Here is a 25743-nt window from a genome sequence, read left to right on the forward strand (position 1 = left end):
CTCTTCCTCTCTTCCTATCTTTTTCTTTCTTTGGTTTCTACTTTGTTTTTTTCTTTTCTTTCTTGTTCTTCATCTCTCCCCATGTGAATTGTTACCTCCTTTCCCAATTAAGGCTGAAACATAAGAGAGTTCCTGTTCTGTTGAAGTCAAGAAAGTGGACCAGTGGGAACAACCTATCAGGAGGAGTCAGTGTTACCTTCCCTCCATCAACTAACAATTGAGGCAAAGTGCTTGTTTTTGTGCTGTTTAGGTACAGATATTGCTGGACAAAGTGATCACTATGGATCTCTTTCCCTGGGAGACTCTTTATTTATTCAAGGACGTGGACATTGCTGGCTATGTCAGTGTTTAATGCCCACAATGTCAACCACCTTGCTGTTGGTCGGGAATCACAGCTTCCTTCCCGAAAGGATGTTAGTGAGCCAAGTGGGTTTTTCCCCAACAATTGCATGGTTGTCATCAGGCACTTAATTCCAGATTTTTATTGAATTTAAATTCCACCATCTGCTGTGACAGGGTTCGAACTTTGGGTCCCTATAACATTAACTGGATTAACAGACTAGTGATAGAACCACAAAGCCAGCACCCCCATGATAAATGTACACCTACTTCAATGCTAAGATAAGCATCCACTCCAGCTGCGGTTTAAGAGTATGAAGTTAGCTCTCTCTTTCTGTATGATTAACGTTGATGTCTATTGATCATCCAGGCACTTTGCCAACTAGGAAATATTCATAATTCTCAAAGACCACCATGGCTTTTGTGTGAAAGCACTGGTCATTCATTAAATCTTCCATTGATTAATCATCCATTGATGGAATATTTTCTGGCAGAATCTTACAAATGTTTTACTCCGACGCCCCTAAACCCACTTCAAAGGGGGAGTTTTATCGAGGGAATGTTACCCTAGGCACCCTGTTGGAGCTGTGAGTGTTAACATCAGCATGTCACTAATCCCCAGGAGTGTCTGGCTGTCTGTTCATTTGGATTTCATGGAGACAAACCATTTCATAATAACCAGGGTCGTCTGAGTACGTCTTCCTGATCAATTTATTGCTGCGCAATGACAGTTCTCTGTAAGAATCATATGTACACAACCAGCATGTGTTCAGCATTCTCTTTAGATTTCCTCTGCATTTACTTGAGTGTTTCTGGTGATGGAGAGGTGCTTTCCGGAATCGCACCTGGTTTAGTTCAATCCTGACTGACGTAATTTTGAAATGAACTAGCCTGAGTTCTAAATATTTCAGTGAATTTGCATTTTTCTAGCCTTCTGATGTCCTGTTAATTTTCACTCCGTACCCTTAGGCTTTCATCTGGTGCTCAGTTTATATTGGCAGCTGAGGCTTTGGTTGAGCCGTAGATTCTGATCTTCGTTCTCAAGTTCGCAGTTGGCCAAACATATGCTTTGACTTGTGGTGGACTGTAAACTGACCCCTGTGCAGTTTCCTCATGAATGGAAATAAAATTATGGTTGGACTCAGGAGCAAATTGGTTTGCTGCAACTACGTAGCAAGCGTACAGTGTGTGCCATCATGTGTCTGCAGACCTACCTGTGATTAAGGGGGAAAAGATAATAATTGGCTCAGGTCCAACCTGGCTGTTTTGTGCTGGAAAGCAAAGTATTAAATTGACATGTACCCATAGTGTGATCAAAAAGAATCGAACCACAAGATATGACAGCAACCTCGTTTCATCCTGCTGCTGTCCTGGTGAAAAAAACAAAGTTATTGTAAGTGACTTTTAATTTGCATTCATCATAACTCTGCAGACATCAATCCAGTTGATTTCAATATGGATCGCATTGAATGAGCTGTTCACTGTCAGGCAGGCAGAATCAAGTGATTGCGAACTGAAGCTCTTGATTCCCTGGGTTTGTCTGTGTTGGAGGTGTGGGGTAACAGGGAGGGGATGGGATGAAGGCCATTGCTTTAATTGCCTGGCTACTGGCCCAGACTTTGGTTTAAGTTCACTGAGTTAAGGCTTGATCTTTAGCATACTTAAGAAGGAGGATAATGCAGTGGCAGAGCTGTAAATCTAAGGGGGCTAATGGATAAGATGTGTGGTTCTGAATGCCGAGTGTAACATTCCTCCTTGGCAGGACGATGAAAGAGGTTGTAAATACCAACTGTTAAGCACACCTTACAGTTAATTATCACTATTAGATTTCTCTTGCATTTCATAACGTAAACCACATTACATGCAATTAATCCTTGCAGCCACATGAAAATGGAAGAGCTTGAAACATTCAATGAATGTGCAGACAGACATTCAGATGTACTGTGGCAAGGGACTTCACTGCCAAAACATTGACTGGGATTTGAAGAATTACGTTGTTCTGTATTCAGCTCTCTCGCTGCATTTGCTGCTGGTTGTTGTTCAATTCAATTCCTATTTGTATGAATCAAGTACATTGAAAAATATCCATGTCACCTCTACAAAACCCATTTATACTGTGAAGCTGTCTCTACCTGAACATTTGGGTCATTTTTTTCCCAGAGTGTGGATTCACCACAAACAACAGCAGGAAATGTTAGCGGTATTAATCACTCCAGGCCACTTCTGTGTAGACAGAAGTAGAAATAATGGACAGACCTTTTTGAACTCAGTCCCTGATAGAGAGGTTGGGCTATTTACAGAAGTGAATCCAAGTGATGGGACAGTTTCTATTGAGGCTCTTCAATAGAGTCAAGATATTAGCATGACACCTCCACCTTCCGCAGCCAAACAGGGAGTGTGCGCAGGATAATGTCCTGCAAAGGTTTCTCATGAACTGAACCATGAGTTACAAGGCTCCCTGACCACTCTGACTTTAAGTTGCAGCAAACCATTGAACTGGAGAGGAGACTGAGGGAAGTAGTTTTATGAATTAACAGATAAAAAAATTATCTTGGGGATTGGGCAGATTGATTGAGCTGGATGGATGTTTTGTCAGGTGGGAAGTGTAGGCCAAATTACTTGCACATTCGGAGTTTCACTCAGGGACTGCAGGTCCATGGTTCTGTTTTGAGGGGCTTCCACTTTCTTAGGTTATTTTAAATTTAAATTATTTTAAATTCAGGAATGTCTCAAATTGGGTGCATTGATCTTTTCTGTTATCACTGCATCGCGCAAGGCCACAATTCAGAAGTAGCCTTTCACAGCATTTACACTCTTACTTCTAGTGTGGCCTTGTGCGAAAATACTCTGGTAGTAAAGTCAATGATTGCGTACTTCAGTCTGGATATCTGCCAAGGTTTGAGGGCTCTTTATATTTTCTTTGCTTTGAGTATTTCAAAAGAAAAGTATGCACCTTGAATTTGGATGAGATAAATATCTCAGTTCTGGCTGCTGGTCTTCAGATCAGTGAGAATGCCTGAGGTTCTGATGAGTAATACATTGGAAAATATCCTAAAGTGTACAACCTGAAGTAGTCTGAAAACTCCATTTCATCGATAAATTTCATTCCAAGAAACCTCCAAAGGAAAGTTTACTAATCCTTTTTTTGGCAATATTCTAATCCTCTGATAGTTATTATTCATTAATGTATCGAAAGCTCTTTGCATCCATATGCCAGTCTATTGGTAAACGAGCCTAGAACACTAACGTGTCCATGTTTCACTGTTGTTTTCTTGTTCAGATTTACATTCTACTCAGTCTTGGTTTGCTGTTTGCTCTGGATCAGTTTAACTGTTGAAGTCTTTGCTATGTTTTCCCAGATAGAACAGGAAGTAAATGTAGAGGACAATTAGTTTTCTTTTATGTTGCCCAACATTGCAATGAAGGCTCAAACCACCTTCACATGCAGGCAGCATTATCATTTCTGGGTGAGCTGAAGGCAAATATTCAGTTAATGGCACAAGACAAGGCCATTATGTAGGGTTCAGAGGAGCAGAATTGCTCCTCCTTACTCTACAAAAGTCTTCAACTAATCTTTAAGAAGAGGCTTCCATTTGTCAATAATTATTGGCACATAATTCCTCGACAGTTGGGACTGGACATGTGCCTTCACCCTTTTCTTACTAATAGTTTCAAACATCCCCATTCTTAATGATGAAAGAGCTCAGCTCATCAGTGCAAAAGTTAAGGCTGAAGCATTAACTTACATGAGGAATAAGAAAATGATCAGAGAGAGGGTAGAGCTGATCAGGGATAGTGGAGGGAACTTGTGCCTGGAGTCTGAAGAGGTAGGGGAGGCCCTAAATGACTTTTTTGCTTCAGTATTCACTAGAGAGAGGGACCTTGTTGATGGTGAGAACACTATGGACCAGATTAATAGGCTTCAATATTAAAAGGAAGTGGATGTGCTGGAAAGTCTGGGAAGCATCAAGATAGATAAGTTCCCAGGGCTTGACCAGATATATCCAAGGTTACTTCGGGAAGCGATGAATGAGATTGCTGTGCCTCTGGCAATTATCTTTGCATCCTCGTTGTCCAAAGGAGTAGTACCGGATGGATGGAGGGTGGCGAATTTTGTTCATCTGTTTAAGAAAGGGAATAGGGAAATCCCTGGGAATTACAGACCAGTTAGCCTTACATCTGTGATAAACAAAGTACTGGAAAGGATTCTGAGAATAGGATTTATGACTATTTGAAAAAACACAAGTGTGATTAAAGATAGTTAGTATGGCTTTGAGAGGGGCAGGTCATGCCTTACAAGCCTCATTGAGTTCGTTCAGGATGTGACGAGACAAGTTGATGTCGGTCGAGCAGTGGATGTGGTGTATATGAATTTCAGAAATGCCTTTGATAACGTTCCCTACGATAGGCTCATTCAGAAATTTAGGAGGTATGGGATACAGGGAAATTTGGCAATCTGGATACAGAATTGGCTGGCCAAAAGACAGCAAGTGGTAGTGGATGGAAAGTATTCCGCCTGGAGGTTGGTGGCCAGTGATGTCCCGCAGGGATCTGTTCTTGGGCTTCTGCTCTTTGTAATGTTTATAAATAACTTGGATGAAAAAGTGGAAGGGTGGGTTAGTAGATTTGCCGATGACACAAAGGTCAGTGGTGTTGTAGATAGTTGAAACTTTATTGCTGGAACAGCACAGCAGGTCAGGCAGCATCCAGGGGATGCCTGACCTGCTGTGCTGTTCCAGCAATAAAGTTTCAACTTTGATCTCCAGCATCTGCAGACCTCACTTTCTCCTCGGTGTTGTAGATAGTGTCAAGGGCTGTTGCAGGCTACAATAAGACATTGACAGGATGCAGGACTGGGCTGAGAAGTGGCAGAAGAAGTTCAACCTGGATAAATGTGAAGTGATATATTTTGGAAGGTCGAATTTGAACACTGAACACAGGGTTAAAGACAAGATTCTTGGCAGTGTAGAGGAACAGCGAGATCTTAGGGCTCATGTACATAGATCCCTCAAAGTTGCCACCCAAGTTGTTAGGGTTGTGAAGAAGGCGTGTGGTGTTTTGGCTCCCATTAGCAGGGGGATTGAGTTTAAGAGTTGTGAGGTTATGCTGCAGCTCTATAAAACCCTGGTTAGACCACATTTGGCATATTGTGTGCATTTTTAGGAAAGATGTAGATGCTTCAGAGAGGGTGCAGAGGAGATTTACCAGGATGCTGCCTGGATTGGAGGGCTTGTCTTATGAAGAGGGGTTGAGAGAGCTAGGCTAGGGCTTTTCACACTGGACGGAAGAAGGAAGAGATGTGACTTGATAGAGGTGTACAAGGTAATGAGAGGCACAGATAAAGTAGATAGCCAGAGACTTTTCCCCAGGGCAGAAATAGTTGTCATGAGGGGTCATAATTTTAAGGTGATTGGAGAAACGTATAGGGGAGATGTCAGAGGTAGTTTCTTTACACAGAATGTGGGTGCATGGAATGTACTGCCAGTAGTGGTGGTAGAGTCAGAGACATTAGGGACATTGAAGCAACTACTGGACAAGCACATGGACGGCAGTAAATTGAGGGATGGGTAGGTAAGGTTGGTTTTAGATTAAGATAAATGCTCGGCACAACACCATGGGCCGTAGGGCCTCTACTGCTCTGTACAGTTCTATGTTCTATTTTCATTCGTAACTATCTTCAGCCACAAATGCTGAGTACATAATTAATCTTGGCCTCCTCCAGTGGTCTCCAGCATTATAAGTGCCAGGCTTCAGCCAATTCGACCAACTCGGGTGACATCAAGAAATGGTTGGAGGCACTGGATACTGCAAAGGCTACAGGCAGTACTGAAGATTGGGGTTCCAGAACTTGCTGCTCCCCTGACCAAGCTGTTCCAGTATAGCTACAACACTGGCATCTACCCAACAACACAAAGTTGCCCTGTGCACAAAAAAGCAGGACAAATTCAACCCAGCCAATTACACCCCTATCAGTCTACACTTGATCGTCAGTAAAATGATGGAAGGTGTTTTCAACAGTGCCATTAAACAGCTCCTACTCAGCAATAACCTGCTCAGTTACACCCAGTTTGGGTTTTGCCAGGTCCGCTCAGCTCCTGATCTCATTATTGCCTCGGTTCAAACTTGGACAAAACAGCTGAATTCCAAAGGTCAGGTAACAGTGATAGCCATTGATGTCAAGGCTGCATTTGACCGACGATGGTACCAAGGAGCCCGAGCAAAACTGGAATCAGTGGGAATCAGGGGTCAAACTTTCTGCTGGTTGGAGCTGATTGGAGTCTCACTTCCAGGACATCTCTGCAGGAGATCGTCAGGGTAGTGTTCTAGGCCCAACCATCTTCAGCTGCTCCATCGTAAGGTCAGAAGTGAGGATGTTTGCTAATGATTGTGCAATGTTCATCACCATTCGTGACTCCTCAGATACTGTGGTTCAAGTGGTTCATAACATTTCCACTGCGCAAATGCTTGACAATGACTATCTCTGAAAGAAATGATCTAACTGCCACCCCTTGATTTTCATTGGTGTAACCTTCAATGAATTCTCAGTATCAACGTCCTGGGGTTACCATTGACCAGAGACCCAATTGGACTCACCGTATAAGCACAGTGATTACATAGTAGGTCAGTGGCTAGGAATACTGTGGCAAATAACACACCTCCTAATTCCCCAGAGCCTATCCACCATACATAAAACATAAGTCAGGAGTGTGATGGAATACTCCCCACTTGCCTGGGTGGGTGCAGCTCCAACAACACTCAAGAAGCTTGACACCATCCAGGACAAATCAGCCTGCTTGATTGGCACCACATCCACAAACATCCACTTCCTCCGTCACTGGCGCTCAGTAGCAGCAGTGTGTACTATCTCCAAGGTGCACTGCAGAAATTTCCCAAAGATCCTTAGACACTCCTTCCAAACCCATGACTTCTTCCATCTGGAAAAACAAGGGCAGCAGATAATGGGAACACCACCATCTTCAAGTTCCCCTCAAAGCCACACACCATCCTGACTTGGGAGCACATCGCCGTTACTTCACTCTCACTGGATGAAAATCCTGCAATTCCTTCCACCAGGGCAAAGTGAGTCAACCCACAGCACACGAACCGCAGCGGTTTAAGAAGGCAGCTCACCACTACCTTCTCAAAGGCAACTAGGGACAAGCAATAAATGCTGGACAACTAGCGGTGCCCACGAACTGCAAGAGAGCAAAAAAATGTTGTCGCTGTTAAATATGTAAATCGATTATTTCAAGATCTGCCTCAAAGCTGATTTGGGAATAGATGAACCCATGAGTTTCCCATCAGATCTTCAACTATCAGTCAGTATTCTTTAAGAAAGAAGTATTTCCAATATAACAATTCCCTGGTGAGCAAAACTCCTGTTAGAATTGAACACTTTTAAAGAATTGAGTTATTTTCGTGGAACTGGGCAAACTAAATTGGGAGCAAGAGTTAATACAGTCTCACACTTTGCCCTTTGTTCAATTTTGTTTCCACCCAAAATAAATATGCTTGACCACCTTCCTAATGGGGCGGCACAGTGGCTCAGTGGTTAGCACTGCTGCCTCACAGCACCAGGGTCCCAGATTCGATTTCAGCCTCTGGTGACTGTCTGTGTGGAGTTTGCACATCCTCCCCGTGTCTGCGTGGGTTTCCTCCGGGTGCTCTGGTTTCCTCCCACAGTCCAAAGATGTGCAGGTTAGGTGAACTGGCCATGCTAAATTGCCCATAGTATGTTATATATACACACCATAGTGTTAGGTGCATTAGTCAGAAGGGAATGGGACTGGATGGGTTACTCTTTGGAGGGTTGGTGTGGACTTGTTGGGCCGAAGGGCCTCTTTCCGCACTGTAGGAAATCTGATCTGATCTAACTCTCATATTTGGACACTTTTTTTCCCCACAGTGCCATTTAAATTACTACGTCAACCACACATTGAATGATCCAAATCCAAGTCACAGTTTGCATCATCAACGACTTGTACCCATGGTGCCTGACTTGCCGTCCTCTTTTTATTTTTGACCTGACTATAGAAGTTGACTCAGAATCCTCCTCTGTTGTCTGTGTGGGCTGGCTCTCGCCTGGTTCCATTTAGCTGGAAACAAAGCATCATTTGCATTGCCATTCTCCACTCACCAAATCCATTCCCTTTTCCAGTCATTGTCTGAGGCTGAACCAGAACTGGACCGTTTGTAACTTTTGCATCTTATTTTAGTTCTGAGCTGAACTTCCAACCCCATGTCCTTTCCATCACAAATGGCTATCTATTTCCTTTTGTGTGTTACCCCCCACCTTTGCCTGGATATAAAATCTGCTGCTGAAACCACCTCCATCCTTTTGTTACCTCCTGTCTCAATCTAATGGTCTCCAGCCAGTGTTGTTCCTGCTTCAAAAAACTTGAACTCATCCTGAAGTCTACTGTCCCTGTCTTTCGCTTATCCCTGGTCCCATTCACTCATAATCCATTAGCATATGTGTTTACTAACCTATATTGGCACACCGTTCACCAAATCCTCATTTTTAAAATGCTTACCTTCAAGTTCAGATCTCTGCATGGTCCTGTCTTTCCATCCTGTAACTTCCTTTAGCCTTTCAGTCCTTTAGTAACTTTGCATTCCTTCACATCTGGCTCCGTGCATCCCCCACTTCTTAAGTACCATTGACACTCTGTGCTTTTAGCCAAGTGCTAAGCCTTATAATTCCCTCATTCAATCTCTCAGCAGTTGCGCAGAGGTAACACAGCAATGTCAGCCCTACTTCTTTGACCAAAGTTCTCTTCATGACTAATGACTCCTTCCTCGGTTCCATGTTAATTTTGTCTGCATATGGTCTCGTAATGCGAATTGGGACATTTTGCTAATAAGTGGTTGCTGTGCAAATACAAATTGTCATTATTGCTCTCTACTCTATCTCTATTTTATCTCTTTCTTTACAGCTTGCCCACTTGGTTTTGTGTTTTTCAAGTTTTCTGTTTATTTCTGCTACCCTCTGGTGGAATAAAGTGAAATAGACGCCAAGGTATTTATCAGCACATTCGGCTAAATCTTCCTTTTTTTTTCTGGCGAATGTCAGTTTTGTGAGGCTTTACTAAGGTTTCTCTCTGTGAGGCCTAGCACATTCTCTTATCACATCATTCCAAGTCACCCTTATAAATTACCTACCCTGCCCGTTGGCACACTTCTCATTTAATGTGAGCCCAATACTACCACGAGTCATACCTGAAGAAACATCACTGTCTGGATGAGCCCGTATGGACTGGCAGTCTTGGTGCTGGTGCCACTTTTGATGGGATACTGAGTCTGGAGATACAGAGCACAGTTCATGACATTTGCCTAGCACATGTTAGATAAGAGGAAATTGGCAGGGATTGGGGCCTGGAGCTCCTGGTAGGTGCGGTAATGCAGAGGAGGGCAGTCGTCTTGTCTGAGTACTTGGAGAGGAGGGTCATGGCACCAGACCTTGCCAGCTGTGTCCGAGATGGCACCCGGCTCAGTGAAGTTGAAACTTTATTGCTGGAACAGCACAGCAGGTCAGGCAGCATCCAGGGAACAGGAGATTCGGCGTTTCGGGCACAGGCCCTTCTTCAGGAATGAGCAGAGAGTGTTCAGCAGGAGAAGATAAAAGGTAGGGAGGAGGGACTTGGAGGAGGGGTGTTGGAAATGTGATAGGTGGAAAGAGGTCAAGGTGAGGGTGATAGGTCGGAGTAGGATGGAGGCGGAGAGGTCAAGAAGAAGACTGCAGGTCAGGAAGGCGGTGCCGGGCTGGAGGGATTCGGCTGAGACAAGGTGGGGGGAGGGGGGATGAAGAAACTGGTGAAGTCCAAGTTCATCCCCTGTGGTTGGAGGGTTCCCAGTCGGAAGATAAGACGCTCCTCCTCCGACCGTCGCGTTGTTGTGGTTTGGCGGTGGATGAGTCCAATGACCTGCATATCCTCGGTGGAGTGGGAGGGGGAGTTGAAATGCTGTGCTACAGGGTGGTTGGGTTGGTTCGTCCGGGTGGCCCAGAGGTGCTCTCTGAATCGCTCCGCAAGTAGGCAGCCTGTCTCCCCAATATAGAGGAGGCCACACCGGCTGCAGCGGATGCAGTAGATGATGTGGGTGGAGGTGCAGGTGAATCTGTGGCGGATATGGAAGTTTCCTTTGGGGCCTTGGAGAGAAGTGAGGGGGGAGGTGTGGGCGCAGGTGTTGCACCTCCTGCGGTTGCAAGGGAAGGTGCCGGGAGTGGAGGTTGGGTCGGTGGGGAGTGTGGATCTGACAAGGGAGTCGCGGAGGGAGTGGTCTCTACGGAAAGCTGATAGGGGAGGGGAGGGAAATATATCCTTGGTGCTGGGGTCTGTTTGGAGGTGGCGGAAGTGACGGCGGATGATGCGCTGTACATGGAGCTTGGTGGGGTGGTAGGTGAGGACCAGTGGGGTTCTGTCCTGGTGGCGGTTGGAGGGGCGGGGCTCAAGGGCGGAGGAGCGGGAAGTGGAGGAGATGCGGTGGCGGGCACCGTCGACCACGTCGGGGGGGGAAATTGCGGTCCTTGAAGAAGGAGGCCATCTGGGTTGTACTGATTTGGAACTGGTCCTCCTGGGAGCAGATGCGGCAGAGACGAAGGAATTGGGAGAATGGGATGGCGTTTTTACAGGGGGCAGGATGGGAGGAGGTGTAGTCCAGGTAGCTGTGGGAGTCGGTTGGTTTGTAGTAGATGTCCGTGTTGATTCGGTCGCCTGAGATAGAAACAGAAAGGTCTAGGAAGGGGAGGGAGGAGTCCGAGACTGTCCAGGTGAATTTGAGGTCGGGGTGGAAGGTGTTAGTGTAGTGGATGAACTGTTCAACCTCCTTGTGGGAGCACGAGGTAGCGCCGATACAGTCATCTATGTAGCGAAGGAAAAGATGGGGGGTGGGGCCAGTGTAGTTGCGGAAGATGGATTGTTCCACATACCCTATGAAGAGGCAGGCATAGCTGGGTGCCCATGGCTACTCCTTTTGTTTGGAGAAAGTGGGAGGATTGGAAAGAAAAGTTGTTCAGGGTGAGGACCAGTTCGGTCAGTCGAAGGAGGGTGTCGGTGGAAGGGTACTGGGTGGTACGGCGGGAAAGGAAGAAGCGGAGTGCTTTGAGTCCTTCGTGATGGGGGATGGAGGTGTACTGGGACTGGATGTCCATGGTGAAGATGAGGCGTTGGGGACCGGGGAAGCGGAAATCCTGGAGGAGGTGGAGGGTGTGGGTGGTGTCACGAACGTAGGTGGGGAGTTCTTGGACTAATGGGGACAGGACCGTGTCGAGGTATGCCGAGATGAGTTCGGTTGGGCAGGAGCAGGCTGAGACGATGGGTCGTCCGGGGCAGTCAGGTTTGTGGATTTTGGGCAGGAGGTAGAAACGGGCGGTGCGGGGTTGTGGGACTATGAGGTTGGAGGCGGTGGATGGGAGGTCCCCTGAGGTGATGAGGTTATGGATGGTCTGGGAGATGATGGTTTGGTGGTGGGGGGTGGGGTCATGGTCAAGGGGACGGTAGGAGGAGGTATCTGCGAGCTGGCGTTTGGCCTCAGCGGTGTAAAGGTCAGTGCGCCAAACTACTACTGCGCCTCCCTTGTCAGCTGGTTTGATGGTGAGGTTGGGGTTGGAACGGAGGGAGTGGAGGGCTGCGCGTTCCGAGGGTGAGAGGTTGGAGTGGGTGGGAGGGGTGTGGGAGTTCAGGTCGCGGTTAATATCGCGGCGGCAGTTTGCTATGAAGAGGTCGAGGGCAGGTAGGAGGCCAGCACGGGGTGTCCAGGTGGACAGGGTGTGTTGGAGGTGGGAGAAGGGGTCGTCAGAGGGTGGGCGAGAGTCTTGGTTGAAGAAGAAGGCGCGGAGGCGAAGGCGGCGGAAGAATTGTTCGATGTCACTCCGTGTATTGAATTCATTGACCCGAGAACGTGTGGGAACGAAGGTGAGACCTCTGCTGAGGACTGATCTTTCATCCTCAGAGAGGGGCAAGTCTGGAGGGATGGTGAACACACGGCAGGGCGGGGAGCTAGGACCTGGTGTGGGACTGGAGCTGGATGTGGGGGACGGGGTTAGGCCTGAGGGCGGGGACAGAGGTCGGCGTGGGGGCGGAGTTGGTCATGGTGATGGAGACCGGCGGGGGGGGCGGGGTTAGGCGTGGTGACGGAATGCGGCAGGGGGGCGGAGACACATGCGGCGATGTGTTCCAAATGTAGGTTACCCGCCCCCAGGCCTAACCCCGCCCCCACGGTCGGAGGAGGAGCGTCTTATCTTCCGACTGGGAACCCTCCAACCACAGGGGATGAACTTGGACTTCACCAGTTTCTTCATCCCCCCTCCACCCACCTTGTCTCAGCCGAATCCCTCCAGCCCGGCACCGCCTTCCTGACCTGCAGTCTTCTTCTTGACCTCTCTGCCTCCATCCTACTCCGACCTATCACCCTCACCTTGACCTCTTTCCACCTATCACATTTCCAACGCCCCTCCTCCAAGTCCCTCCTCCCTACCTTTTATCTTCTCCTGCTGAACACTCTCTGCTCATTCCTGAAGAAGGGCCTGTGCCCGAAACGTCGAATCTCCTGTTCCCTGGATGCTGCCTGACCTGCTGTGCTGTTCCAGCAATAAAGTTTCAACTTTGATCTCCAGCATCTGCAGACCTCACTTTCTACCCGGCTCAGTGAAGTCTCATTTGTCTGAGACAATAGTCAGAAGATTAGGAAGAGGATCCATAATCTTCTGTGCTCTGCCAGGAATAAAGAGGTAAAGAGATCGATAGCATGTGAGAAAGAGAGAGAGAGAGAGAAGGCATGAGGGAGACGGAGCATGAAAGAGAAACATAGGAATTGGGGAGAGAGAGAGTGGGATGGCATGAGTGAGAGAGAGGATGAAAGAGAAAGATAGAATACCTTGTGGTATTATCACTAGACTGGTAATCAGGAAATGAGATTCAGGTAACATTCTGGGGACCCAGGTTTGAATCCTGCCAGGGCAGATGGTAGACTTTGAATTCAGCAAGTATCTGGAATTAGCAGTCTAATGATGACCATGAAGCTATTGTTGATTGTCAAAATAAACATCATCTGGTTCACTAATGGCCTTGAGGGAAGGAAGCTGCCATCCTTACCTGGTCTGGCCTACGTGTGACTCCAGACCCACAGCAATGTGGTTGATACTCTGGGCAAAGTGGAATGGGTAAGAAATGCTGGCTTGGCCAATGACTTCCTGTGAAAGAATGAAAAAAGAAACCTCATTCTACCTCTGCTGTTGTACTCTCCTAGCAAGGCACTTGCTCTGTCACTCTCATGATTACATCTTCTCTCATTCTCACCCAACCCATGAACAAACCTCCTCCCACTGTATCTTATTTCCATCAATGCTTTACTGTATCCCCCGCACCGTCTACTGACAAATACACTTCCCCTCCTTCACACCCCCATTCCCTCAGCTTGCGATTGCTTGGGGGCGCACTGGCAATTATAAATTGCAGTGCTGCTGCAAGGACACTTGACAACAGGGACAGGAACCCAGCTCACAATCTGGACCAAGTTGCACCTCAGGCCTGCTCACCAGTTCTCACTTTGAGCTCATCTGGATGCCTTGCTGTTTGGGGCAGACACAGTTCCAGGAGGCCTGGCCTGGTTTCAGCATCCATCAGTAAAGTCAAGGGGGTCCCAGTATAGTTAGCCCATGGCAACTCCAATTCCAGTCCAGAGGCTTGGACACAGGCACCTCAGGGTTAGGATCCTCGTAAGGAGTGAGGAGCCAAATGCTAGGCAACCCAGCTGTCATCTTGATTGTTTCTGCCTCACTGGGGCAATGTGGGCAGGCAAACGGACTGAAGGGAGACCTGGGGAAGGTGCAAATCCTGTGGAGTTTACAGGAAGAGCCATTAGGAAAGGGATTTAGAAAGTTGGGACTCCTGCCTCACATCGATGTGGAGGCTGGAAGCCATCATCTGATGAGTAGTCACTGTGGGCTTCCATTGTGTTTGAATTTGAAAGAACACAATGGGGAGGAAATTGGCAGCCCCTACATCTGATTTGGGTGAGGTAACTGTCTCAACTTGTGAGGGAGGGGGCTGCCAGACCCATCGATGTGATGCCCTTTTAATGGAAAACAATAATACACACAGCCCCATGCACTGTACTGGACACAAGGCTGTAGGATTCCTAATCCATAGCCATCCTATTGCATTGCCCTCCCGTGCCCCCCTCCCAGTCATCCCTGACCATCCCACTATCATCCCCCCAGCTCAGACTGACCCCTTGATGGGAACTCGTGTTTCGAAGGTTTGGAAGTACAGTCTGTGTGGGCATCAGGAATGCTGGTCTTTTGGCAGATTTCTGGTGCGCGGTGAGCTCTGTATTGAATAAGTTAAGAGGGATGCAGTAGGGGTGGAGTACTTAGCTAATGAGGACCGTTTGATAAAATACAACGAGAAATTCCACGAGGCCTCAAGGTGGAAAACAAGTCACATTTAACTAAAAAAAATAAGGTTCAGTCTGCAGTCTCTCTCCTGTCAGCCCCCTGCAGATATGTCCGAGCTACAGACCATTTGACAGAATACTAAACTCAGAGTTGATCAAAATCAGCACAGAGCTTTTATCAATGACAACCTGATTGGATATTCTACAAGTCTGGATGCAGATCTCTGGCAGATAGTGACTCATAGCTGATGGTTTATGTCCACTTTCGCTTAGCCAGGTTTAATTGCCATGGTGATAAGCCAAGCACTACATGTACTCAGCATTAATTTGCTTCACTTTACACAGTTTGTCTTCTTTTACTGCCAAACACAGTGAGAGGGGGAGGTGATCATGGCCTGCAATTTTATCAGCAAGTTCTTAGCGAGATATTAAGTATTTCGCTCAGAGATGTCTGATTCAGGTCTTAAGGAGTACTTTTCCAAAGAATGATTTCAAGTGGCTGCTAAGAGGTTAACAGGCTACTTGAATTGGCAGACTGTCAGGAAGACAGCTATTCATCTCTCTCCTCTCCTGAGGGTGTACGTGTTTGCAATGTGGGTTATTCTAGACTACCTCATCTCAGTAGTGATTCTTCATGTGTGAACACAGACATTGAGTGTTGTCAGCCTCACAGCCAAGTGTGCTTGTTAACAGAGTGTTGAAAGGAAAAGACAGCAGCAGATAGAAGGGGATGGTGATAGTGTGCCAACAGGTATCAGGCAGTGTGGGCTGGCCAGTGTTATGATCCTAGCTGCATTCATTTCAAGATGGTTAGCCTATAAGAGGAGGTTTTGTAAGGCTCTGGTCAGATCACATTTAGAAAATTGTGAGCAGTTTTGGGCCCTATGTCCAAGGAAGGATGTACTGGTGTTGGAGGGGGTTCACAAAACTGATCACATGGATGAAGGGTTTGTCATATTAGAGTGATTAAAGACTCGATGGAGCTTAGAAGGATGAGAGGGGAATCATTAAAATGGAAGGAATACTGAGAGGCCTGGATAGAGCGGGTGTACAGAAGATATTTCCACTATAGGAGAGACTAGGACTGGAGGACACAACCACAGAGTGAAGGAATGACCTTCCAGAACTGAGATGAGCAGGAATTTCAACCAAGGAATGATGAATCTGTGGAACTCATTACCACTGAAGACTGTGGAGGCCAAACATTTGGTGTATCAAAGATAGACCTAGATCATTTCTTGATTAATAAGGAGGTCAAGGTTTATGGGAAGAAGGCAAGTCAATGGGGTTGAGCAACATATCAGCCATGGTTGAATGGCTGAAGACTTGATGGGTTGAATGGCCTAATTCTATTCTTGTTATGGTCTTATGATGATATTACTGGATAAGTAAGATCCTAGACAGAAATCTGACTTGATACACTATAATTTGATTTTGTGTTTTGTTTTAAAACAAATATGTATCATGTAAAAGAAATGAAGACAACAAAGAATGAACCAAGCTATTTACATGCAATTCACATTGCAAAATACAATCACATCAATCCTAAAAACACTACGTAAAGGGCTCACAACAGCGAATTTTGTAATCTTGCATGTTGGTAGGGCTCAGTTTAACCATGGCTTTCTTCATCCTGAGAATCTGACAGCTCTTCCTGGAGTCTTCATACAACTGAGCGTGGATGTTTTCACTAAAGACTTCTGGTCTGGAACTTTTAAGCAGAACCTCTTACACTGAAGTGATCTCTTTCTTAATAGGACTACACTATCTCTCTTTCTCAGGAGTAACTGATTCAAATTCAGCCAAGACCCTATTTTCTGGGGTTACTGGCTGCTTTGGGAAGGAGGGTCAGAAGCAGGATCAGGTGAGTGGCTATCAGTGGTCGCCATCTTGCTGTAGGCCCAGTCCCTTAATTGTGCTCACATTGATGCAGATTCAAGCCCCTGGCCCACCCACCCTTCACCATAATTGCCTGCATTGGTTCACCAGTCAGGTGGGACTATTCTTTCTTTCGGATCAGTGGTGCTGGAAGAGCACAGCAATTCAGGCAGCATCCGACGAGCAGCATATTCTTTCTTTGTCCTGCTTGGAACTGGGATAATTGTAGCCTCAGCAGGGTGTTTACTCCCTTAAATGTTCTTTGGGAGGTCTTCTATGACCACTTATGGGTGGGAAGACCCTAACTGGGTGGAGGTGGGAACACACTAGGATTCTAGGGCTTTTCCACTTCCAAGCCTACCACCTCCAAGACCAAATGGTTTCAATTTTAGCTTTAAGCTTTGGTGTTGACAGGCATTTATTTCTCCCTCTTTCTGATGCCATTTTCATAGAACTTAAGTGATGCAAAAGGAGGCTGTTGAGCCCATGTTGTCTAATCAGCTATATGTACAAGCATTATAACCTGATGCCATTTCCCTGCCTTTTCCTGATAACCCTGAAAATTGTTTCAATTCATATAATCATTCTGTGCCCTCTGGAATGCCTCAATTGAACCTGTCTCCACCACTCTTCCAATCAGTGCACTCCACACCCTAACTACTCAGTGTGTGAGTATTTGCTTATTTTGAAAAAAAATGACTTTGCTCTTTTATTCTCAATCCTTTCATGAGAGGGAGCAACTTTCACAATCTCCTCCTTGCTAAGGGAATCATCATTGAGGTTGTGTGCCTTTGTATGAAATAGCTTTCACATTCCCATCAACAAATTATCTTAATTGACACTCTCTGTTACCTCTTCAAAAAAAATCTCCAGTAAGTTAGTCAAACATGTTTATCCCTGAAGAAATCCGTGTGGCTACTAATTCTATTCTGGATAATTGTTTCAACACGTTTCTCCAACACTGAAGTTAAATTGACTCTTCTGTAATTATCATTCAACCTTTGTTGAACATTGAATCATAGAACCCCTATAGAGTAGAAGTGGTCCATTCGACCCATCGAATCCACACTAACCCTCCGAAGACTGTCCCACCCCACCTCTGAAACCCTGCACATCCCATCGCTAATCCACCTAGCCTGCGCATCCCTGGAAACTATGGGTAATTTAGCATGACAAATCCACCTAAACTGCACATCTTTGAACTGTGGGAGAAAACTAGAGCACCCGGAGGAAAACCATATAGATACAGGGAGAATATGCAAACCCCACACTTGTCAGTTGCCGAGGATGGAATTGAGCCCAGGTCCTTGGCGCTGTGAGGCAGCAGTGCTAACCACCGAACCGTGTGCTGTTCTGCACTTGTGTTACATGTGTGTAGCACAGAACCCACACTCCAACTTTCAAATAATACAGACGTGGAAAGGAGGGATGTGAGCATGCAGTTCATATATTCAGTAAATCTCTGTTACAGCATAAGAAACCTGACTGGTTCAGTAGGACCATCCAGGTGGTGCAAGGAGTTTCTGCCTGTCCATCTCCTTCCTTTTCTTGTGCCTTGCAATCTTGTACTTGCCTGAGTGTTTGGTTGACTTGAGTTGCCAATGGATTCTGAATCAATTATTACCTTGTGCCTGTCATTTTTATTTTCTCAGATATTGATGAGTGCCTGTCCAACCCATGCTCTCATCATTGTGTTAACACTGAGGGAAGCTTTTACTGCACGTGCCCTGAAGGATTTCACTTAAACATGAACAACACCTGCACAGGTAAGCAGAGAAACAGTGTCGAGAGAGAGAATGCAGACAATGTTAGAGTAAAGGGAATATGGACAGGAGTTAAGGCAATGATAACGATTTGCAGTGTTATGCTTTGAAACTCCAATGTGTTGCTATACATCTATTTCACATCCACCAAGGATTGTTTTTTATTCATTCTTTTACATGTATATGTGTGTGTATATAAATATATATTTTGTTTATATATAAATATAAAGAACATTTTGAAATATACCCACACCTATTTCTTAATCCATGTTTCTTCTGACTGACTTCGGGGTCAAAGAGTCAGCAATTCCCTTTTGCATTGACACAATGACTGTTCTTCAGTCTATACCTATGGTAGACAGTCCTTCCTGGCTGTGTTCCATCAGTTTTTGTATTTTCATGATCTATTCTCTCTTGTTGACAGCTAAAGATAGTTTCTGTAACCAGCTTGAATCCACTTCCAAACCAAATCTAGTTTTGTAAACCTATCATTATGAAGTGTGTAGCATGCATGTCATTAACCAAAAACCCTAATTTTATTGTAAACTTCATTAAAAGCCATCTGGAGTGCCTGGTACATTTTAAATGCTTCTAGATGGTAAGATCATTTGCTAGATTAATGCATAGAGGATAAAACAATTAACTAGATTTATTTACAAGTTAACCAGACAGAAGTTATATGATACGCTGAGGCAACAAACTGCTAAAAATGTCGGCATAATTTTAACCCCTATAAAGTCTGGTGGGTTTGTAACGGGTGGGAGGTCAAAATGCAAAAAAATTGAAATGTGCTGCCAACTCACCCAGTTTTGGTTTTAGCTGGAGATGGGGAAGGCCAGCAGCAAATCTGGAAGCAGGCTTCCACAAGGCAGTGCTTGTCAAGTTTTCGTTTTGATGTTCTTTCGCCCAGATACTTCAACCATCTGCTTTGTCTTTGTTGCAGCCTGGAACTTTCTGGAGTTGAAACAATTGATTTTCAGTTTAAATAGAAAGGGTCACACTCTGCAGATTGATTCGCACTAAGTTGTAATATGTTATTTCCCAGAAAATGTGCCTGATTTGGCTCCAGCGATGAAGTCTCTGAAGCAGCCTCTACCAGCTGCGATCTTTGCCACGCCCTGGAAGCCACTGACATCCTGTTGGCACAATGGGACCTTGCACCAGGACAGTGCCACCTGGATAGTGTCTGAGTGTGTGAAGTGTACTTGCCAGGTAAGGAGATGCAGGTGTTTACTATTGTGTTCTCCAGAGCTCTGGTATTCCCACCGTCCTTTTCAAGTTCACCCATTTCCCTAAAGTATCATTGAGGAGTTTCTTTAAATTAAAGAGAAGTCTTTGTACAATATATTCCAATAACCCAAGTAATTACTAATAGACAGATGAATATCTTCAGACAGGCTGGTCCCCAGCTGTGTCACCATGCTTCTCACTAGTGGCATGTTAACATTTCTCCCTCAACCGACCAAACTAAACCAGATTATTTGGTTATTATCAAAAATGTAGTTCATGGGAGCTTCCTGTGTTCAATAAGGCTAATGTGATTTCTACTGTACAATTATGGCTACACTTTGAAGGAATGTAAATGGCTGTAAAATGATTTGGAACAATCTGAGATTACTATGCATGTTCGTATTTTTCCATTTTCCCTTATTTCCCTCTTCCCTTTATTCTCTCTTCATTCTATCAGGTAGTAGATCACAATGGAACTGATTGATTGTTTTTTTTTAACCTTTGTTTTTCTTCCTGTTTGTATCTATCAGCTGGGAGCAGTCTCATGTACCACATGCCCTACACTGCCTTGTAGCAAGGTAGAGCTGGTGCCAGGGCTTTGCTGCCCAATTTGCAAGTGTAAGTATCTTCCTGCAGCCGAAGGTAAGGTGTTAGATTAGTGCCATGAATGCTTCAGCAATCACTCTCCTTTTAGTACTTCTCCTAAAATATTTGAACCTAATTGGAGTGCTACATCATGGGCACCATGTACCCCTTGATATGTTGCTTGACGAGTCTTTATTTCATGCAGGGGACATCACAACCTTCCAATCTGAAGCCAAGAATACAGACAGAGAGTTTAAATTATTGGATGAAAAATCAGGATGACTCCTTCCTGGGCATCCTATTAGGTTTTCCGATATCTGCTGTGCACAGGCATCTATCTGGGTGCAAACCAGGAACATCTCTCCTTAGATGCCTTCGCACTTGTGTGCTTTGCAACAGAGGTCACTGCCTAGCAATCTGGAACATGAACTCTGACTGGTTTTTCCTTCCTAAGCTCAGAGTTGCTGAAATCAATTGTAACAGCCGAATTGCTGCCTTGTCTGAATAAGGTAAAGGGGAGGAACCTGAGGCCAGGAAATTGGAAATTGTGGAACTGACACAAAGTATTCCAAATGTAAGTGGGAAGAGGCTGTATTAGAGGAGAAAATATACAATCAAGATAGGATTGGGGAAGTTCAGTGGGGCAGGAGCAGTCTGAAATGATATATTTGCCAGGGCAGTCCTATATATAGCTTGAGGAGGAATGTAGAATGTGCTCCACAGGGTTATAGGTCTTTGAGTTGAGAGGAGATCTCTAGAGGATGTGGGATCTGTGAGCAATCAGGAAGCACGACAGTCAGTGGTGGGGTCCGAGTCTCTGGGAAGATAGCAAGTCGTGTCTGAGATTTGGCGCTCAGCTTCTGCAAGTTAGATGTCGGGATATCAGATGATGACTGCAGCAGCCTTGCTGACATGTTTGATAGTAAAATCAGGGTTATATCTCAGAGCAAATCCAGAGAGAAAAATGTGTGTGGGAGGAGGGAGATTGAGGTGACCAACAACCATGTTGATTGTTACTGATGAAGAGATCAAGTGGAGGTAAGGCCTGGGGAAGGGGTCCAGTTGGAGGGAGAATATTGGAGATGGGTGAAAGGATCTCTGGAACAGGAAGAGGATACCCCATTTTACATCCTAGCCAACGTTTATTCCTGAACTAGCACCATTGAAGGTATTTGTTTGGCTAACTTATTTCAGTTCTCTGGACTTTGCTCAACACAAACTGACTTTCCCTATATATTAACAATTATTACATTTCAAAATTAATTAGCTTAGTATGAAATACTTTTAGGATACAGAATCCTGTGGATGGTGAAAGATGCTACATAAGTATAAGGTTTTTAACCTTAGCTGAGGATGTAAATACAAAGCAGCTTTTGCTTGTGGTGTGTCCCATTAACACATGAGAATAATTAATGAACAATATTTTGAATTGCTGGCAAATTAGCCTTTAGTTTGTTGGTGTATTTTTGCAATGTTGACATTTCTTAGATTTTGTGCTCAAAGAAAAATAACAATGGATTCTTGATCAATAGGTGGGGGGGGGGGGGGTATCATGGATTATGGGGGAGTAAGAAACATTGGATCAGCCATGATCCTATTGAATGGTAGAACAATGGGCTGACCAAGCCTACTCCTGTTTCTATTTCATATGGCCTTATGATAATGTCACTGGGCAAGTAATCCAGAGCTCTATGCTAACGTTCTGTCGACATGGGTTCAGATCCCACTATGGCAGAGGGTGAAATTTGATTTCCATAAAATCTGGCACTAAAAGAAAGCTGGCCTAATGACAATCCTCTCATCATTACTGGTTGCAGAAAAAAACCTTTCCTGGTGAAGGAAATTGTCATCCTTACCTGGTCTGGCCGACATGTATCTGTAGATTCACAGCAATGTGGTTGACTGTTAACCTTCCTCTGAAATAGGGACGTACAGTAATAGTTGGCCCAGCCAGCATCATTCACATCCCATGTAAGAATAAAAGAAAATTAAGGTTGAGTGTACTGTTATTTGTAACTATTCTGGAAAAGATGGTTACATTTCCCTCTGGTTAGCCAGTTTGCTAGTATTAAGTAAAAGTCATATCTACTGATATGTACACACACAAACACACATAATCACAAGTTAATTCAAAGGCATACCCACATATAATGGTGTAAGTACTTGAGTGGCGTACTGGTATACAGTACAGTAAAATGTGTGTTCTAATCTGGGGAGCCAGTTGATGAAGGATAGCATAAGCCTTAATATTTACTTAGTCTTGTATTTATTCGCAGAGTGAAATGTTATACCTTCTAACTCAATCATCCCACAGTTTCAACAAGTGTCACTTAAAAAAACTTTTAAAATAACAATAAAAGGAAGATTTAAACAATTCTTGGATAAGCACATGGATGATGATGGGATAGTGTAGAGGAATGAGCTTAGATTAGTTCACACATCAGTGCAACATCAAGGGCTGAAGGGCCTGTTCTGCACTGTATTATTCTATGTTCTATGTTCTAAAAGAAGTAAAGACCCAAATCAAACCAAATTGTACATTAACAGCCATGACAAACACACTAACAAAAACCAAAAGCTCAAGACAAATTAATAATTTAAATTAAACTGACATTGTGGCTGGAGATAATACACTCTGCAGTGCCCACTGGTCATGGAAGGCTTCAAGCTTGCTCATGTACACCATGTGCTTCCTTTCCAAGGATAGCCATGCAGACATAACCACAGAAGAGAGGCAGGCATTGCTGTATAACAACCCTCTTCATTGACTGATTCTGGACCTGTTATGATCACATTGGCCAGGCTCAGGAGGAGACCCTTGAAGAGGTCCTCCGATCTATCAACCCACCCAACTCCAGTTGGGACTGAAGTGCAATGGGTTATTAAGCAACAGCCCTCTATAAAAATTGAAAGGGGGCTGTGATCTTGTGCATCAATGTATACTTGGCAGACTGACTCCTCAAGACCTCTGAAAACACAAGCACCCAAGTTAGTTTTAATCAACCTGTTCGAACATGTTATAACATGCATTGAGGGCAAGTGGGACTTGAAGCTGGACCTCTTGGCTCAAAGGTAGGAACACTACCACTGCACCACAAGAGCCCTCAAGATAAATATTTTATAATTGACCTAGGTACAATTTTTATTACTCACCTCTGGAACAGGTGGGACTTGAATCTGGGTTACCTGGCTCAGAGTCATGGACACTACCACTGCACCAGAACAGCGCTTAATATATCTGCCCAAAGCCATTTTTTTAGTCAACGTGTTCAGAGAAATGTTATTACATACCTCAGAAGAAGGTGGGACTTGAATTCTGATCTCTAGGCTCAGAAGTAGGAACATCACCACTGCATCACTAGAACCCTTGATATGCAGCAAGTAAACCTGTCAGCATACAGAAAAAGATTGCCTGTGAACTGAGGCTCAATTTTTTTTTAAAAAAAGCAATCCGTTTTGTAACAATTCTCCTGTACAAATTTAGTTAATGCTGAAATCCTTGAAAGACCAAGTTTTCGTGATAGTTATTGGAAAGCATCAGATTTTACTCATAGTTTGAAAAACTGGTGTCCATATTATAATTGCAGAGTTGTTGCATGCTGTTGAGGAACAAAGTGAAGCAATGACTGTTTAGCAAAGCCCATGAAGGACAAGTTCCTGAACACGGGAAAGGCAATCATACTGTGCCAATCTGCAAAAAGAAATAGAGCAAATTCATCATTTACAGAGGAATATGCTCACTGAGTATATGCTGAAAAGCATTTGCTAAAGCACTGCATTAGTGAAGGAAGAACCAGGCAGCAGTGGTAGTTCAGAAAGGCAAGTTGGTTTTAGACCTGGACAAAGTGCAGAACTGTTCATGATTAGAGAGATTTGTAGGACACTGCGTTCATTGTACTAACCACTTCATTTATTTTAAATGGAGTTTAAATCAAGTTTGACCAGAAGGATATGATTATGGTTGAGGTTTCCTGAGAATTTTATCAGTTTAGTAGTAAACATCGATAATAAGTCCCTGAACGTACTTACAGCGGAAAGTTTTGGTTTAGATCATGTGGTGGCCTGAGATAAGAATTCACACTGTCACTTCATTGAGTTATCTGGAACTGCAAGCAGTCAGAAATCTTGCACTAAAGCACAATCCGACATCTGAAAACTGTGGCGACAAAAACAAGTCAGAGGTTGGGAATTCTGCCACAACTTCAGTCTCTGAAAGTCTGTCCACCATCTAAAAAGCACAATTCCGGAGTGTGACTTGCTCGGCTGAATTCAGCACCAACAACATTCAAGAAACACAACACTATCCAGGACAAAGCAACACTCACTCCCTTCATGGTTGATGTGTTCTTCCAGCAATTTGTATCATCCACAAGATGTACTGCAGCAACTCACCAAGCTTCCTTCACCATCACTTTCTGAACCCATTACTCCAGCTATCCAGAAGGACAAGGGCAGAAGATGCACTGTCCCAATCTTGCACTGTCCTGCCTTGGACGTTTATCACTGTCCCTCCATTATTGCTCTGACAAAATCCTGAAACTCTTCCCAATGGCTTAACACATGGTTTGCAATGATTTTGAGAGGTGCCTCACCACATCTTCTGAAGGACATTTAAGGACACGGGGAACAAATTGCCAGAAATGCCCACATCCAATGATTATATCAATGGATATTGAATGAGCCATCATTTATGGCAAGATTTTAATAAAAATCTCAGATTTGCAATCGTATTAATTTTACAGCAGCATCAAAAATAGCTTTGCAGAAATGACACGATACTCTGTACATGAAGAGTAGACAATTTGGATGACATGAGGAGAAAGTGAGGTCTGCAGATGCTGGAGATCAGAGCTGGAAATGTGTTGCTGGAAAAGCGCAGCAGGTCAGGCAGCATCAAAGGAGAAGGAGAATCAACGTTTCGGGCATAAGCCCTTCTTCAGGAATGGGGAAAGTTTGTCCAGCAGGCTAAGATAAAAGGTAGGGAGGAGGGACTTGGGGGAGGGGCATCGGAAATGTGATAGGTGGAAAGAGGTCAAGGTGAGGGTGATAGGTCAGACTGGGGTGGGGGCGGAGAGGTCGGGAAGAAGATCTCAGGTTAGGAAGGCGGTGCTGAATTTGATGGATTTGACTGAGACAGGGTGGGGGGAGGGGAAATGAGGAAACTGGTGAAATCCGAGTTCATCCCTTGTGGTTGGAGGGTTCCTAGCCGGAAGATGAGGCGTTCTTCCTCCAACCGTCGTTTTGTTGTGGTCTGACGATGGAGGAGTCCAAAGACCTGCATATCCTTGGTGGAGTGGGAGGGGGAATTGAAATGTTGAGCTACAGGGTGGTTGGGTTGGTTGGGGAATTGAAATGTTGAGCTACAGGGTGGTTGGGTTGGTTGGGAAATTGAAATGTTGAGCTACAGGGTGGCTGGGTTGGTTGGGGAATTGAAATGTTGAGCTACAGGGTGGTTGGGTTGGTTGGGGAATTGAAATGTTGAGCTCCCGGCACCTTCCCCTGCAACCGCAGGAGGTGCAAGACTTGCGCCCACACCTCCCCCCTCACCTCCCTC

The 25743-nt window shown here is 44.9% G+C and overlaps 1 protein-coding gene across 8 annotated transcripts in view; it reads left to right on the forward strand.

Moving 5' to 3' along the window:
* Positions 1 to 25743, forward strand: part of LOC122557922 (kielin/chordin-like protein) — a 334780-nt gene that overhangs the window by 243273 nt on the left and 65764 nt on the right. For all 8 annotated transcript variants that reach the window (XR_015760203.1, XM_043706141.2, XM_087996706.1 and 5 more), the window contains 3 exons: positions 18264 to 18377; positions 19420 to 19586; positions 20135 to 20222. Coding sequence is in view for 7 of the 8 variants with exons in the window: in XM_043706141.2 (XP_043562076.2) it covers positions 18264 to 18377; positions 19420 to 19586; positions 20135 to 20222 (369 nt within the window). In the remaining variant the exon portion in view is untranslated. The remainder of the gene's footprint in view (positions 1 to 18263; positions 18378 to 19419; positions 19587 to 20134; positions 20223 to 25743) is intronic.

The sequence above is a fragment of the Chiloscyllium plagiosum genome, unplaced genomic scaffold (genome assembly GCF_037043375.1).
Source record: "Chiloscyllium plagiosum isolate Xiang-an unplaced genomic scaffold, Cpla_swu_hap1 HiC_scaffold_18, whole genome shotgun sequence".
Classification (NCBI taxonomy): Eukaryota; Metazoa; Chordata; class Chondrichthyes; order Orectolobiformes; family Hemiscylliidae; genus Chiloscyllium; species Chiloscyllium plagiosum.